At 50.5% G+C, this 15,534-nt stretch overlaps 6 protein-coding genes across 6 annotated transcripts; 3 read left to right on the forward strand and 3 right to left on the reverse strand.

The window, feature by feature from the left end:
• Positions 1-632: 632 nt before the first annotated feature.
• LDX57_011383 (uncharacterized protein) lies at positions 633-1,445 on the reverse strand (the record flags this gene model as incomplete). The annotated part of the gene is made up of 1 exon (XM_046093129.1): positions 633-1,445. The coding sequence occupies one exon, from the start codon at positions 1,443-1,445 to the stop codon at positions 633-635; it is 813 nt and encodes a 270-aa protein (XP_045949107.1).
• A 3,326-nt stretch (positions 1,446-4,771) lies between these two features.
• On the reverse strand, positions 4,772-5,344 carry LDX57_011384 (uncharacterized protein; the record flags this gene model as incomplete). Its single annotated transcript, XM_046093130.1, has 2 exons — positions 4,772-5,132; positions 5,211-5,344. The coding sequence occupies 2 exons, from the start codon at positions 5,342-5,344 to the stop codon at positions 4,772-4,774; spliced, it is 495 nt and encodes a 164-aa protein (XP_045949108.1).
• A 604-nt stretch (positions 5,345-5,948) lies between these two features.
• Positions 5,949-7,100, forward strand: LDX57_011385 (serine hydrolase domain-containing protein; the record flags this gene model as incomplete). Its single annotated transcript, XM_046093131.1, has 1 exon — positions 5,949-7,100. The coding sequence occupies one exon, from the start codon at positions 5,949-5,951 to the stop codon at positions 7,098-7,100; it is 1,152 nt and encodes a 383-aa protein (XP_045949109.1).
• Positions 7,101-7,748: 648 nt separating this feature from the next.
• LDX57_011386 (uncharacterized protein) lies at positions 7,749-8,639 on the forward strand (the record flags this gene model as incomplete). The annotated part of the gene is made up of 1 exon (XM_046093132.1): positions 7,749-8,639. One exon carries the CDS (start codon positions 7,749-7,751, stop codon positions 8,637-8,639), a length of 891 nt encoding a protein of 296 aa, XP_045949110.1.
• A 47-nt stretch (positions 8,640-8,686) lies between these two features.
• On the reverse strand, positions 8,687-9,439 carry LDX57_011387 (uncharacterized protein; the record flags this gene model as incomplete). Its single annotated transcript, XM_046093133.1, has 2 exons — positions 8,687-9,286; positions 9,350-9,439. The coding sequence occupies 2 exons, from the start codon at positions 9,437-9,439 to the stop codon at positions 8,687-8,689; spliced, it is 690 nt and encodes a 229-aa protein (XP_045949111.1).
• A 3,025-nt stretch (positions 9,440-12,464) lies between these two features.
• On the forward strand, positions 12,465-14,955 carry LDX57_011388 (glycoside hydrolase family 55 protein; the record flags this gene model as incomplete). Its single annotated transcript, XM_046093134.1, has 3 exons — positions 12,465-12,565; positions 12,627-13,263; positions 13,324-14,955. The coding sequence occupies 3 exons, from the start codon at positions 12,465-12,467 to the stop codon at positions 14,953-14,955; spliced, it is 2,370 nt and encodes a 789-aa protein (XP_045949112.1).
• Between the last annotated feature and the right edge of the window lie 579 nt (positions 14,956-15,534).

Below are 15,534 nucleotides of genomic sequence, written 5' to 3' on the forward strand. Positions count from 1 at the left end.
TTGGAAGAACAGAGTCACGCACGAGATTGACGAAGACGCAGAGTTCTACTACCTGCTAAGAAGCTTTAAAGATTTCACAACGCGGAAAAGGTATGTTCCATTACCCTCCAATCTTACAAATTCCGGAGTAGTTCTGTAACGCATTATTCTAGACCTAGAGCCCCCATTTCACTTCATTGCAGACGGCGAGAAGGCATTATGACTCGAAACGCAAACCCAAGGGTGGAAAAGATCTGGACTGCGCGTAGATGCTTACTCCACAGTAGCCGCAACCACCGAAGCGGTCTTCTGTTTTGCTGCTGCTTACAACAGCAGAATTTGAACCAGAGGTGCTACACCCCCATAGCTAGTTAGAAGGGAATAGGCTAACTAGTTATACGAACTTGATGACTTCAGCAATCAACAAAGACTGTGAATCTGTGAATATAGCATTCTATGATAACATGATTTCAAATTAACGAGGGACTAGCATATTCATTCACTCAATAAAAGCAAGAAATAAGAAAGAAGAACAGGTGAGGAAGGCAGAATATTTAGAGGTTCATACTGCAGTTTTGTGTACTGGTTCAAAACGAAACAGCATAAAATGAAACCAGTGAAACAGCATCCAAATGACAATATCCCGGCAGGTATTAAGCTGCAAACTCCATGGGCCGATAAGGAGGCGGAAGGTCCTCTGCAGCAGTGGAAAAGGTAGCAAACCTTTCTTTCAGCCAGTTCCACACACTTCCGAGAAGGCTCCAGATCTTGCTGACAGCCCTCTTTATCCATGAAATCAGGCTGCCCCACGGGATGAAGTACACAGCTGCAGCGGTGCCAAACGCGCAAGCAGCAACCGGCGCTGCTATTGACATGGTTGCTGATCCGCTGATATAGCCGGCAAACAACTTTGCACCCAGCCAATGAGTTGCATACAGGCCTCCAGAGCTCACCTTGATGCCAGCTTTGAATTTCATTGTCCCCGCTAAAATACCAAGCAGGGAAGCAACAACCCCTTTCCAGCGCTCCCACCAAGTATCTCCCTTTTCCTCACTGGTGCCCGAAAGGCTGTCCATATTATCACGCAGCTGACCCCATGATTCATTAGAGATAGAATCCAAGTTGACCTGACCATCACATTTACCGAGGTCGAGGCCAAGATAGACATGTCCCTTGAATTCTACCACGTGCCTCCTGTATTTTTTACCCCTGCCCTCCCACTGCGGAAGTTCGACACCGCAGAAGGTCGATGTGTCCTGAATGATCAAGTGATTGGCACAAGGGAACTGAGGTCTTGTGCGGCAGTGCTTAATAGTGAGGCTGCGAAAACGGGATGGTATATGGAAGGATGTGTTGGTGATATATGGACTGAATAGCAGACAAAGATCATTTCGACGACGCGAGGACTGGTTGTATGCTGCGTTGATGGCCTCGGGAAGACGTGCGCAGGTGGTTGGTATCACCATTCTTGCTAAGCAAATATAAATAACCATGGTCCAGATCTCAGCGAGCACTCAACTTACACTTTCCCCAACGCCGAAAATGCCACAATCTGGGCCTGAAACTCTCTGCTACAACAGCAGAGCTAGCTTCCAACGCAAAGATAGCAACGACTATCTTATATTTGTATTCTCTCTCCTCGATAGCCCTTGAAACCTGCTCTACTTCATCCGCACAGATTTGCCGAGGGGTTGCCGAAGAGGACTTCCGACTGGATGATGGCTTTGGAGGCATATCGAGGGCTTGGACCTGTGTGTAGAGAAAGTAATGCAAAGAAGCGGGCTTACCGAGCCCTCAAGGAAAGCGGTTTGGATTTTGTTTGGGAGCTAGAAATCCAGAGCGTTGGCTCGAGGTGCAATGGGTATTTATAGACGTCCTTTTAGCCATGACACATGGTTCTCCCTGGTACAATTACTCCGGGACGACTAGATCCAACAACCACATTTAAAATAATTCTCCATTCCAGCAGCTAGCTGGCCAAAGCTTTTGGTATCTGTTCCATCTGCGATGCCGCTCATTGGAGCATGCCTGCATGATGCACCTGCCAGCCTCAGGTGTTCATCCAATGAGCCCGACCGCTGTGCTCCTAGCGCCAAATGCACGAATCTCTTAAGTTCGCAGCAAATAAGGGTGCGTTGCCGGCCTCCTCTCTCATAATTCTTTAAGTCTGACGTGTCGTTGAGCGGGGCAGCTCGGCAACTCGGTCTCGCTGTAATGGCCAGTTGCCATCGTTTTGGAGAAATCGATTTGAATTAATTTCTATTCTATTCGACTAAAACGACGGTAGTAAGAGATGTTGTCCATCCCATGCTCTCCAGTGTTACAAGCTTAAATTTGAAAGTCCTACTTAGATGCTTAATGTGCTATATATTTAATCAGTTGGCTCGTCTGGGTTCGAAAGCAGCTGCGAAATAGTTGCATCAAGCGACATTTCTGGCGACAGTCAATAGTCCTTATCATTTCCTCCCAATTAAAGACTCTTTCACTCAACATACCAGCCACAGTCGAAATGATGTCCCACAGGCTCACTGAACAAACTGAGCCTATCGACCACATTGTCTGGCTCCCCGAGGTACTTTCGCTGAGGAGCGGTATCTCAAATACCAACACGACGGTTCAAATAGCCCCAGCATGTGCAGAGCTTGATGGATGGGCGAGCATTTTCCAGCCCCTTGGGAGCATAGGATGCGTGCGCAAATTTCAGCTCTACACGGGGTTACCATTGAAAGAGATCAGAGGTACATGGAGACAACAGCCTGGAAACACAGACCATGGAGAAATCCCCTGGAGTGAGCTTACGGACTCCATAAAAAGGGTCCATCGTCTCGGCGGGCGGTGGAATGATTTGATGGCCATTATGAAGCTGGTCCATGGGTTTGCTGCAACGTATGCTGCACGAGGCTCCAACCACCCTTTCCACAACCAGATTGTGAGCCATAGCTAACAAAGCGCAAAGGAGACAGGCATACATGCAAAGCGAAGAACTAAGGAACGCAGGGGTAGTAAAACCACAATCACGATCGCGTGATTATACCTCAAGCAACCGGGAAGTTTCTGTTGAAAATGAGAGTCGACGGGCTAGGCACAAGTGTCGGGTGCCGGTCCGGGCTGGAAAGGAATCTCAAAATGAGGAGCATTTGGGAGAGAATTTGAAGGAGTTGTTTGACTTCGAAAGAATTCTAACCGACCTCGTTTTCGAAGACGTCACTTACCATCGCACTATTCCTATCGTCAGTAGCCCGGATTCATATCTACAACAAGAGGAAATGCTGGCCTGCACGCATACTTTCTTCCTCGATATATTCGAAGGTGGGAAATGGACGGCAGACCCCTTCCGATTATTTCCACCCAAGGGGACCATGAGCCATGAGGGTGATTGGAAATGGTTAAGTGATGCATGCTTTGGTATCGGTGTCCTAGCTAAGAAGAACATGAACTTTGAGGCATCTCAGAAAGCACGATGCGTTTTTGCAAAGCTCAACACTGTCATTGGCTCCGACGGTCCGCATCTGATGGTGAAGTTTTGGCGGATATGTCGATACCTATATGGATTGCAGTCTTCGCTGAAAGACTTCGGGTTACTTTACGAATTTTTAAATCATTGCGGAGATCTATCGAAGGCCAGAAATGGGGTTACAAGTCCAATAACTCGACTTTTCCGACTTTTCGCCGGGATGGACCCAAGCACCATTCTATGGGGTTTACGTATAGGTCAACTCCGTGCAATCCAGAGCCTGCAGTTGAGAATTGGCAAGGGCCACCCAACCGTATTGTCTATGTGGGTTTACTATGCTAAACAGTGGGGTATGGAAGACCACTACAAAAACCTTTTGATCTCTCATTTCAAAGAAGCCATCGGGAAAGCAGAGGATGTTTTCGGCGAGAGCTCCAACCTAACGATTTCGATTCTCCATGATTTTACCTACTATGCCAGATACTGCATCCAAGACAATAAGTCTCTTACGGAAGATCTGGCGTTGAAGCTTCGCACACGGACCGAAGCACGGCTGTCAGCGATACACCGGCCACATTGGGGGAGTCAGGTACAGTACTATGTCTTCGCCACCCAGGTACTAGCAAAGTCTGTCCATGATCGAAAGGACAGACATTTGGCCGAGAGCCTCCTCGAAAGGACTGCAGTTATTCTTGAAAATAGTGACGTTGAATGCCAAACTCGTGCAATGATGCTGTTAGAGCAGCTGAAGCGATCGTTACTGAAACGGGGCGCTTATGCCACAGCCCAGAGCATACAGCAAAAGAAAGATGCGTTGCAAGATTCAATTAGTCAGAGCGTGGAACGACAGTCCTCTGCTTTGATTATTGACAGAACACCCGAGGTCTAGGTAGCATTTCTAGGATAATAAATAGTGATTTAGATGACTGCTCTCAGACACCGTTCTGATCAAGTCCCTTATCAACCAAGGTACACTTTAAACTTACTTGGACGTCGATATGGTCTACGAAAAGCATAGGTAAGTTATATATATCATTGTAGAAAACAACAGGCGGAAATATACTATAGCCTCTTCGCCTTCCCGTATTAAGCCATTGAAGTCGATTTTGACCCTGCTGAACTTAAAGAATAAGTTAGATAGAAATTTCTATCAATATACTAGTTCTAGCTTATATAACCCCTAGAAATCAGAAGATTCTTAATGAAGGTTTTTAGTAGAATGCGTTACGCACCGGCCCGTTCACCAACCGCGCCACATGCCAAAAAGGCTCAATGAATGTACTGACAGAGCGTGCGCCCCCAACACGAAAAACGAACCAGCCCCTCCCCCTCCCTCCACTAATCCAGCACAACGTCACACCCCTCCTCCCGTCCCAAGAAAATATCATCGAAAAGAACATGACCAGTATACGAAGAGCCCGAGAAAGTACAACTCGCGCCGACATGAAGAACGTCTCTCGAGTGCCTCGGCCGATAAGTTCCCTTCAGCTCAACCCATTCGTCCTGGGTGAACAACAACTCCGAAGCAAGTAATCCAGACGTGGAGTTCGAGCCATGGTAGGCGAAGACGCCGCAGTAGTTGGCTCCATAGTTGGGCGATCTAGCCTGTACGCTGAAGGTGTAGTTGGCGCCGATGGTGAGGCCGTTGATGTATTGGGAGATGGAGTTGCCGCGGTTGCCGACGGCTGTTTCGAGGTTTCTTGTTTTCACCGAAAGGGTTAGAGACTTGGAGGCTTCTAACGAGATGGGGAGAGAGGAGAAGGAGGAGTGGGAATACAGGTAATACTCGCCGTCGAGGACGGGACTGCCGGTGCTAATCTGCGCTACGTCGACTGCGCTCGGCACCCAGGGTGAGAGAGCACCCGTCTCGAAAGATGGATTGGCCAGCACGTTGCAGGAGGAAAGGGCCATTGTGTGACTGGACTTTTATGTGTTGACCAAACTTGGATTGTCTTCAACACTATCCAGGCTAAAGAAATGAGCGCAGAACTCGCTCTCTTATACACGTCGAGCCGCTCCACCACCAGCCGGATATAATCTCAGACCATCCCGTATGGCCCGCCTGAAAACTAATCATCTAAGACCACGCCAATGAGCTTGTCCTCGTTAGCTTATGTCTAAGAATAATGATGGTAGCTGTCACGCCTGGAAGCCTACGGGTGGCTGGACACGGATGACGCATCGGCGTCAGCGAAGACTTTAGGGCTTACATGTGCCAGCCACATTTCATTGGATGGGAAATCAATTGAAGAGTGCGATGAGTTAACAAGCCTGTCTGCGGCTCGGGTACCTCGTATTTGACCCGATGTGTCAAGCCTGTCCGAGGGTAGTCATACTGGAGCCGAAAGTTCTCGGCGCGCGGGGCATGGGGTGTTTCTAGGATATAAAGACTTTGGGTCTGATGGTAAGTTCTCTCTTCACTGCAGTCGGCACAATATTACCTCCTTTCAACAACACAGATACATTGTACACTCTAACGTCATTCTTCCCGGGTTTCTATCTGCAGTGAAACATCATGGATCCTAACAATAATAATCCCAACCAGGTGAAAGGAACCTGGGAGCCACAATTCACAGACCTGTGTGGTATCCTAGAAAAGAACATCGCCAACGGATCCGAAGTCGGAGCCTCAATCACAGTCAACGTTGACGGAAAAAGCGTGCTCGACATCTGGGCCGGATATCGCGACGAAACACGATCGGAGGCATGGGAAGAAAATACGATCGTCAACGTTTTCTCGACCACGAAAAACATAATCAATCTTGCCATGTTGATACTGATTGATCGAGGCCTACTTGACCCGCACGAGAAAGTCTCCAAATACTGGCCCGAGTTTGCCCACAACGGCAAACAAGATGTCGAAGTGCGCCATCTCATGTCTCATACTTCGGGGCTAGCGGCTTGGGACGAGCACATGGAGCTATCAGACCTGTACAACTTCGAGAGCGCTGCGGCTAAATTAGCGGCTCAGCCTCCAGCATGGACACCCGGCACAGCGTCAGGCTATCACTCTCTAACTCAAGGATTCCTGCTGGGCAAGCTCGTCCGTCAGGTAACCTCACTGACGCTGACGGAGTTCGTCGAGAAAGAAATCGCATCACCATTAGGAGCCGATTTCCAAATCGGAGCAAAACCGTCAGACTGGCCACGCATCGCAAACATGATCGGATATCCATTCCCAGCACGCCCCGATCTAGACGCCGACTCGGTTGCATACAAATGTCTTCACAACCCGATGTTTCCATTCGAGACCGCAAACACGCCCGAGTGGCGGAGCTCCGAGCTAGGATCTTGTAATGGACACGGCAACGCTCGATCCGTTGCGCGCATTCTCTCTGTGATATCAACAGGCGGGGAAGTAGATGGCGTACGTCTGTTGAAGCCCGAAACGATCGATTTGATCTTCCAAGAGCAAGCGATGGGTCCCGATCTAGTCCTTGGATTTCCATTCCGATTTGGCATGGGATTCGCACTGACTGCACCGGATCTGTGGCCTCCGTACCTCCCGCCGAATGGCCGAGTGTGCTGGTGGGCTGGGGCAGGAGGATCGATTGGCGTGATGGATTTGGACCGGCGGATGACGATCGCGTATACGCCGAATAAGATGCAGGCGCTGGGGCCGGCCGAGGGGTATATTGAGTGTATCTATAAGGTCTTGGATGGATGACCGTTGTTAATTTGGTGTGGGATAATTGTCATTGTGGCTGTGTATATGGAGGCGAATGCTGTTAGGTGGAACAGCAGAACGTTCCAAGGGCGTTATGATAATAGGATGGTTGGATTTTTAAAGCATAGCCTCCGTCGAGAAAGATCGTTCATATTAGACTTATACTCGTTCATATATCACCTATCTCCTTGAAGCTATGCACAAAGCGGGGGGTATGTTTGAGGGCAGGGTGATCTGATTATGATGGCCCTGCTGAAACCCAATCCTACTTCTCTGTGCAGCCAAACTGTAGACAAAAACATTGTCAGCCGTGCTGCTTCGTATAGAGATGACATCCACATTATGAAGGAAAGTTTAGTTATTTGTTGCGCAGGACGGTGCGGGGTCAGTGGGCTCCACGTCACCTCGTAGTGTTAACATATCCAATCGTTGCCCGTTTGGGCTCTACTAGTTAGACAGGTCATATTACTCTGTAATCAGTCGGCATTGGTTTTAGCGCGGGCTGCCAGATGTTTTGACAGTCTTAAGGCTCGCAGTGTCGTCCCAGACAGCACTTCATTCATGTTCAGACACACCGAGAACGAAGGCCCCGGCAGCTCAACATAGAGGTAGGACAACAGGAATCTAAGAGTCGATACCAAGCTCACCATGGCCCGTCATCCAACCTACATCTTAGCGCCAAATCTTCAGTTTAAGGCAGAAACAGGGCCTATTGCACTGGGCAACCTGATTGCCGACCCTTTCCGACCGCACCGTGCCCTTACATCTATCACCCCAACGGCTCTCCAGCAGAATTATCCACGCATTAAATCCGTTACGGACCATGAATTTAGCAAATTCTCGACTTCATCCCGCGATGTATCAATGAGCGTGTGGGCACATTTTGTGCACGCAGTGTCGGCCAAAATATCAAGAAACCACGGCTCAACCCAACGAACGGAGTATACCATGGAGGCACTCGAAACAAACTATATGGTGGAGGACCCCTCGCCTGAGGAGATCAGGGCGCGGGTGGCTGTGCCGAGAGTTCAATCGTTTATGAAGGCCGGCAGCATACCGGGGTTCAGACAACCGGTGTACATGGTTACGGGTGTAAAGATCGCGAATGGACTGAGGGCATTGGAAGAATGGGGGAAGCACGGCGCAACCGAGGTTGATATCGGCAGCGATGCTCCAACACCTGCCGGGCAGGTGGCAGGTGGGGTGAGCACAGCTCGGTCTTCGAGTGCTGAAGCGAGTGGTCGGTGGAAGGCGGCGGATAATATTGTGTTCGCGTATCAGCTGCTAAAGATTGAGGTCAAGGGCTGGAAGGGGGCCAGGGTGGAGTATGACGAGCTGAGACACAGGGCTGCGTTTCTGAACAACGATAGTGAGGATGACGACGAGTTGAACGGTGCGAATAGCGGAGTATTACAAGTCTCGACAAGTGCTGCACGCACAAATAATCTGCCAAGGCTAAGCAACATAGACCACTTTACATCAGTGAGTTTGGGCGAGGGCGACGACCAGATTACATGCATCTCAGCAGTTGACTCGTGAAACCCCGATTTTTGCTCTATTCCAAAGTTATCATGCACCGAGAGTATTCACTGGACCTTTCGCATCGCTACCACAAAATTTGCCCATCGAGTTTCGTCATCTAATCCTGCCAAGCTCCATGGCGTCACATAGAGACATCCACATTTCAGCGTGTCAGATGCCAAGTGACGAAACATCGCTTGCATCCCCTTGCATGTGGACAGCTTTTTCTTGACATCGTCGAATGCATATATCCCTGATTTTGAATTTACGTAGGCCAGTAAAATGCCAGCTATTCCCGCCGCAACCGCTGTCGCGACTGAGGTACCCGACTTGTATACTTCATCGGCAGCCAGTCCAGCGGCCGGGACATCCACGCCCAAAGTCCCAAACACGGCTACCTCCCTCTCACTCCGGGGCGGGTTGAAATCTTCAAAGTTGCCATTGGCATTGGTGCCACGAACCGAGATCACGGAATCAAGATATGCGGGAAACATTTCCCTCTCGTTTGCTCCAAAATTTGAAGCCGCAGCGAAGAAGATAATTGATTCTTCACGTTTGTCCAGCGCTTTGCGAATGGCCTTACTGATATTTGGCTGCTTATCCGCGAAACCAAAGGACATGGACACTATGTCGGCTTCACATTCTTCGGCTGCCCAGGTTATGGCCTAACACTAAACATTAGCACGCGGCCTTTTGTGTAGAAGTTATTCCCTGAAGCTCATTCATACCTCTGCAACGTTCCTGTCTGCATTACATAGCTCTTGGGAGCATTTAGCGACCCGGGCAACATATACCTCCACTTGTGGGGCAGCCTTCATAATTAGAGACACTAGATGAGTTCCATGTCCATTGTCATCTCGTCTCGTCTCTGAATGGTCTATCCAATCTTTCCACCCCTTCAAACGTGATCTGTTATCCGGATGAAAGAAAAACGGGGCATCATCGTCGCATCCCGTATCTAAGACTGCTATACGGACTGGTCGGTCGAGTTTCAGGGGGCCCATTTGGCCTAGCTCTCTTGTAAGACGCTGCATCCGTCTCAGCCACTGTACGGCAGCCTTTTGGCTTTCCCTGGGGGGTATCCCCGAGGCTGCCGGGGCTATTTGCACATCCGCTGTGTTGTTAGCTTTAAACCCGTGACATAGGGGGTGTTATCTTACTAGAGTCATTCTCAAGGCCTTCTGGGAGCCCAATGGTTGACGGGGCCCTCTGTCCCTGTTCCACGTTCACAGCGTACTTCAAAATAAACCTGCCTTGACAAGATGGAGTTACGGTGAGAATTGCCGAGTCCAGACAATGATCAGCTGCTGCTTTACCCGGAGCCTGCTCGACCATCTGTGACGGACGTTCGATACCGGACTTCTGAAGCTTGCCATGCGGTGTCCGCAGGCAGCTTGTCTCCGAGATGACCAAATTACTGGATCCGCTTTGTTCGATTAGCGCTGCTCGCTCTGGGGAGTAGTTAGTAGTTATGTGGCCGTCGGCGAGAGCACACTTCCTTTTTTGATCGGAGCTGGACCTGTTAGAAAAACCGGTGCTCACTTCAGTCTCCCAAGTTAATTACGCACCTGCTTTCATCAGACGTGCAATTCCAATGATTGTGTAGACCGGCATCAGGAAGTCCGTCAGTACTTTCCTGCAGACCTGCCGATGATAACTCCCTATTAACCGTGTCCATCTTCGTTCCGACCCTGCCCCCGTCACCAAGTTGCCTGAAATCCCGCATCTGACGAATGGTTTTTTCCGTCCTGAGAAGACTAGACGTCAGATTCAACAGTCCTCGTTGGATCCACGCCTGGGGCCTGCCATAAAAAGGGTCTGCATATTCGTCTACTAAGTCGATGAGTAGACGATAGTTTTCAGGAGGAGGACGAGGCCACTAAAAGGCAAACATGGAGTTAGTTTTGCAGACGATAACAGTCGAGGTAGACGTTTCAACACCACTAATTTTGCGCCCGAGATACATAGTGAACCAAGGTTTCCCTTACGCTGCAAAACCTCTCCAAATCTCTTACGATATCCAATGAACGTGATAGCAACCACTCTTCTTGGCGAACCCTCGCCATATCGAGGTAATCGGCAACTAGGAACAGTTCTCTGCCAAGCTCTTCGCATATCGGCCGCCTGTATCTCACACTTAATTCCACTGCTTCATAGGCAACGCACCTGATGGCAACGGGAATCAGTTTCAGCCAGTCATTGGAAGTCATGATGGACAGCTAGGATAGTGAACAATGCTTGGTAGAGTTCGTTCTTTCAAGACAATAAATGTCTGGGTAAGGTGAGCTAGAGCCGGTGGGGTAATCTTTCGTTGTTGGGGTTGGTGATGAGTTGGCTCTATGGCTATCATCATCGGGCTAATATGAGGCCGTACAGCGTGATTGTGATGCAAATGGATACCTAATTCACTCATGTATCCGATAGGTTGTCTGGTAGTGACAGGGATACTAGCCATTGGGCAGAAAACATCGGGTAATGGATTTTACTATATGAATGTGCCGCCACATTGACGATCGATGAATCTAACTTTCGATCCAGTTTGCTGATAGTTTGAAGATATTGTTGACTTGGATGATAATCAATCCTTTGTGAATAGTGCGGTCAGGCATATACCTTCGTAGGTCATGCAGCAATGCGTTGGCAATGCTGATCAACAAGGCCCATATCTCGCCTGCCAGTCTATCTCGTCTACACCATTCATCAAGTACCGTTCAAAATCTATAGAGGATTATAATATCGGTTGGGTTTATTGGAGATCCGTAGTCTAGCGTGACTTACTCCGTAGATAACTGCACTATGCCTTTATACATGCGAATTCACCGGGGCAAGCTAAGACGATCTGCACGGCAAGACGATCTAAGCCACAAGCATTTCACTTTTCTCGATGCTAGGCTAAAAGTAAGTCGTGTATGCTGCATAAGAATCATTGGAGCATTAACAGATCAATAGAGTGCGTTGTTTGAAACGGCACATGATTCATACTTGGAGCAGGGCCTGTGCGCCGAGTTTAATTCTAGCAGCGATTTGAAACCAGCATGTCACCATTTAACCCCTAATAAAAATGTCAAGCGGGTGACGATGAAGTCAATACCAGGATAGAAGCGATGAAGTTATGAACCCTCCTGTAACTGGTATAAATCAAAACTAGTCCCAGTTAGCAAGGACATTATCTGAATCGACATCTTCCCTGAATTGGCGAGGGAGTGCGATTGAGCCAAACTGCCAAAGTAAAGTCTGGAGAGATTCCGAGGGATCAACCCGGCACGATTCAGGGGTAGTGCTGCCTTGGAGCCTGAGGCAGTAAGAAACACCGCGATCAGAAGCGATGTGTATGTGTATTACTGTCTTCCAAGCGATCCATCGGCGAGCTGAGATGTAACTTTGTATTTCCAATACACAAGTAGACATCTGGATCATCGCCCCCAAAAGCCCTGTGATCATCGCAATCAAACTGCTGCACGACAATCCTTCCAGCCCGCCCTTCTGTCTGTCTGGCGTCCTCCATCACCACTTCCCCAATCGGGTAATCGTCTTACCGCAATGGGTAACTCCTATCTCACGCTCCGGGGTTCTTCACTTCTTCACCATGTCTACTTGTCGAATTTCATCGTTCGCCCCGGAGGCGACGGCCCACATGGCTCGTATTTCGACACAAGATCTGAATTGATAATTATTGCTGGCCTGGCTAATAGGGCTGGAAGGTGCGATGCTATATAAGAGTCGGTAGGCCTCTGCGAAGCTTGATCCTGCTGCTATGGGAACTTTTTATTTCAGTCACTCATTTCTTTATTCGTCCCTTTTACATATTGACTAGTCGCTCTTTAACAATTCAATACGCAGAGGATGCGTGACTTCCTCTCCTTAACGGCCCTAGCAGCCGTCTTGGCTACGGCCTCTGCTGCTGCCATTCCTTCATCTTCCGCGGCAGAGGCATCCAAGACCTCGTACGTCTAATTTCCTGCGCAAAATATCTACCCACAACAATCACTAACCATTCAACCGCAGTGTCTCAAACTTAGCCAGCGGCACCTGCTCCGGCCCCACCAAAAGCAGCCCCTCAACCTACTGGCTCGCCTCGCAAGACCACAAAGGCTCAGCCCGCGGCTACGCCCCCAACGTCGACAACGCGAACTACCCTGTCTGGCGCAACGTGCAGACAGACTACAACGCGAACGGCGACGGAACGGGCGACCAGACAGCCAGTCTCCAGAAAGCGATCAACGACGACGGCAGCGACGGCAGCCGCAAAAGTAACGGTGTCACGCGCTACCCGGCAGAGGTGTATCTCCCCGGGGGTACGTACCAGCTGGGCAGTACGCTGGAACTGCGCGTGGGGACCGTCATTACGGGTGATCCGTTGGATTTGCCGGTGTTGAAGGCTGCGGAGGGTTTCGATGGGAGTGTCCTGGTGAAGGGATATGATGAGGGGAATGGGAACCCGGAGACGAGTTTCATGACGCTCATGCGGAATGTCAAGTTGGATTTGACGGCGCTAGGTGGAGATGTTGATATCACGGCGCTGCAGTGGGGTGTTGCGCAGGGTGCGGGCTTGACGAATGTGAAGATTGAAATGCCGGAGAACTCGAGTGGACATACGGGTATTGATATTAAGGCCGGGTCGACGATTGCTGTGACCGATGTGGTATGTGTTCTCCTCTCACTCAAGCGAAAGGAATTGTGCTAAATGCGTGAACATAAACAGGAAATCATCGGCGGCGCTACCGGCATCAGAAACTCCAACCAACAGGTAAACTTCAAGAATATCTCGTTCAAGGGCTGCACGACTGCCTTCGAGGCCGCGGGCGGCCACACAGCGCTACTGCAAGGGGTCACCTTTGACACTTGCGGCACTGGCGTCGACATGACGGGCAACGGATTGGGTAGTCTGGTGCTGCTGGACTCGGAATCGATCAACTCGGGCACGGTGGTCAAGTTCTACGACTCGTCCAACGACGGAGGCAAGCGCAACAGTCAGGTCCTGATCCAGAACCTCTCGCACGATAACGACAACGACATTGCCGTCGACAGCAATGGTAAGGTGCAGCTCAAGGCCACGAAGAAGGTCGACACCTGGGTCTGGGGCAATGTCACCCCCGGCCAGTATGAAACCGGCACCAGCTTCAGCACCTCCCGTCCTGATGTGCTGCTGGACAACGGCAAGTTCTTCACCAAGAAGCAGCCCACCTACGCGGAGTATGCAGCCGACCAGATCGTCAACGTCAAGTCCGTCGACGGTCACACCGTCAAGGGCGACGGGTCCACGGATGACACCGAGTCTCTGAACGCCATCCTGGCCGACAATGCGGCCAACTGCAAGATCACGTATTTCCCGTACGGAGTGTACATTGTCAAGGATACGTTGGTCATCCCCACTGGATCGCGCATCATGGGCGAAGCATGGCCTGTGATCGCTGGTGCCGGCAAGGCCTTCCAAGATGCCCAGAACCCGAAGACCGTCGTGCAGCTTGGCCAGCCCGACGATGTGGGCGTCATCGAGATCCAGAACATGCGATTCTCGGTCGCCGAGATCCTTCCTGGAGCCAAGATCCTCGAGATTAACGCCGCCGGCAATCAGCCCGGCGACGTCGGGCTCTGGAACACGATCGTCACCGTCGGCGGCACGGCCGAGACCTCTGTCTCGAACGACTGCACGGACCAAGACACCTCGAACTGCATGGCGGCGTTTATGGTTCTGCACCTGACCAACAGCTCGTCCGCCTACCTCGAGAACTTCTGGGGCTGGACCGCAGACCACAACCTCGACGGCGGACCCACGACCATCATCTCGACAGGACGCGGCATCCTCGTCGAAGCGACCAAGGGCACCTGGCTCACGGGCACCGGATCGGAGCATCACTGGCTGTACAACTACAATTTCCACCAAGCGCAGAACGTCTACGCAGGGTTGCTGCAGACCGAGAGTCCCTACATGCAAGGGAACGGGGCCGTCAAGCTCGCACCGGCGCCTTGGGCCGCCGAGTCTGCGTACGGCGACCCGGATTTCTCCTGGTGCGACGAAGGGGACGGCGCGTGCCGCAGCGCGCTGGCCACGAACGTCGATGGCGGGTCTGACATCCTGCTCTACAACTCGGCGGCGTGGGCGTTCTTCAACGGCGAATGGGACGGCAGCTACGGCGAGCAATGTGACGGGGCGTGCCAGACCAATATGATGCGGGTGACCGGGAATCCGGCGAACCTGGTCTGGTATTCAATCAACACGCGCAAGACGGACGTGATGGTGTTGGACGGACAGGATAATCCGAAGGAAGAGAATCATCCGGGCGGATGGGAGGCGATCATCCAGGCATACCGGCAATTTGAGAAAAAGCAGTAATTAGGAAAAGCCAGGGAAAGAGGACTACGATTGCTGTCATATTGATCTGCAGTAGCCAAGGGATTGGTTGGTCGTTATTTTTATCCTGCAGACATCTTTCAAACGTGCTCTATTCGTGATTTTTTTCGATGTATGCCGTGGACAGGATTAGCATCACACGAAATACTGCATCTACGCAGTAGTGTCTAGGCAACAAGCGGCCAGGCCCGATCCCAGATCTGCTCCATAGAAATTAATCTAACTCGATCCGATTCAACAAAATGAACAAGATTTACCCCAACAGGCAGCAACCGTACATGACTAGCCAACAGCTTAGTTTGATGCACCGCCATCTTGCCTAAGAAAGGAAATAACTTATCACCGTATGCAGTCCGTGTGCACAGCCATACCGGAAGGCAAACAATTAACAAACCCGAACGAAAACCGAACACACTGCCACATTCAAAAAAAGTACTGTACAGAAAAGAAAAATCCCAGAAAAAGCAGGCCATCGCCACAGCCAAGCCCAAACAAACGTCATCATTCGATCAACCGCGAAACTTCCCCCCCATCGACGGCATTAATTTCGGCTGCCGCGAC

Source organism: Aspergillus melleus (genome assembly GCF_016097325.1).
Source record: "Aspergillus melleus strain CBS 546.65 chromosome Unknown contig7, whole genome shotgun sequence".
NCBI lineage: Eukaryota > Fungi > Ascomycota > Eurotiomycetes > Eurotiales > Aspergillaceae > Aspergillus > Aspergillus melleus.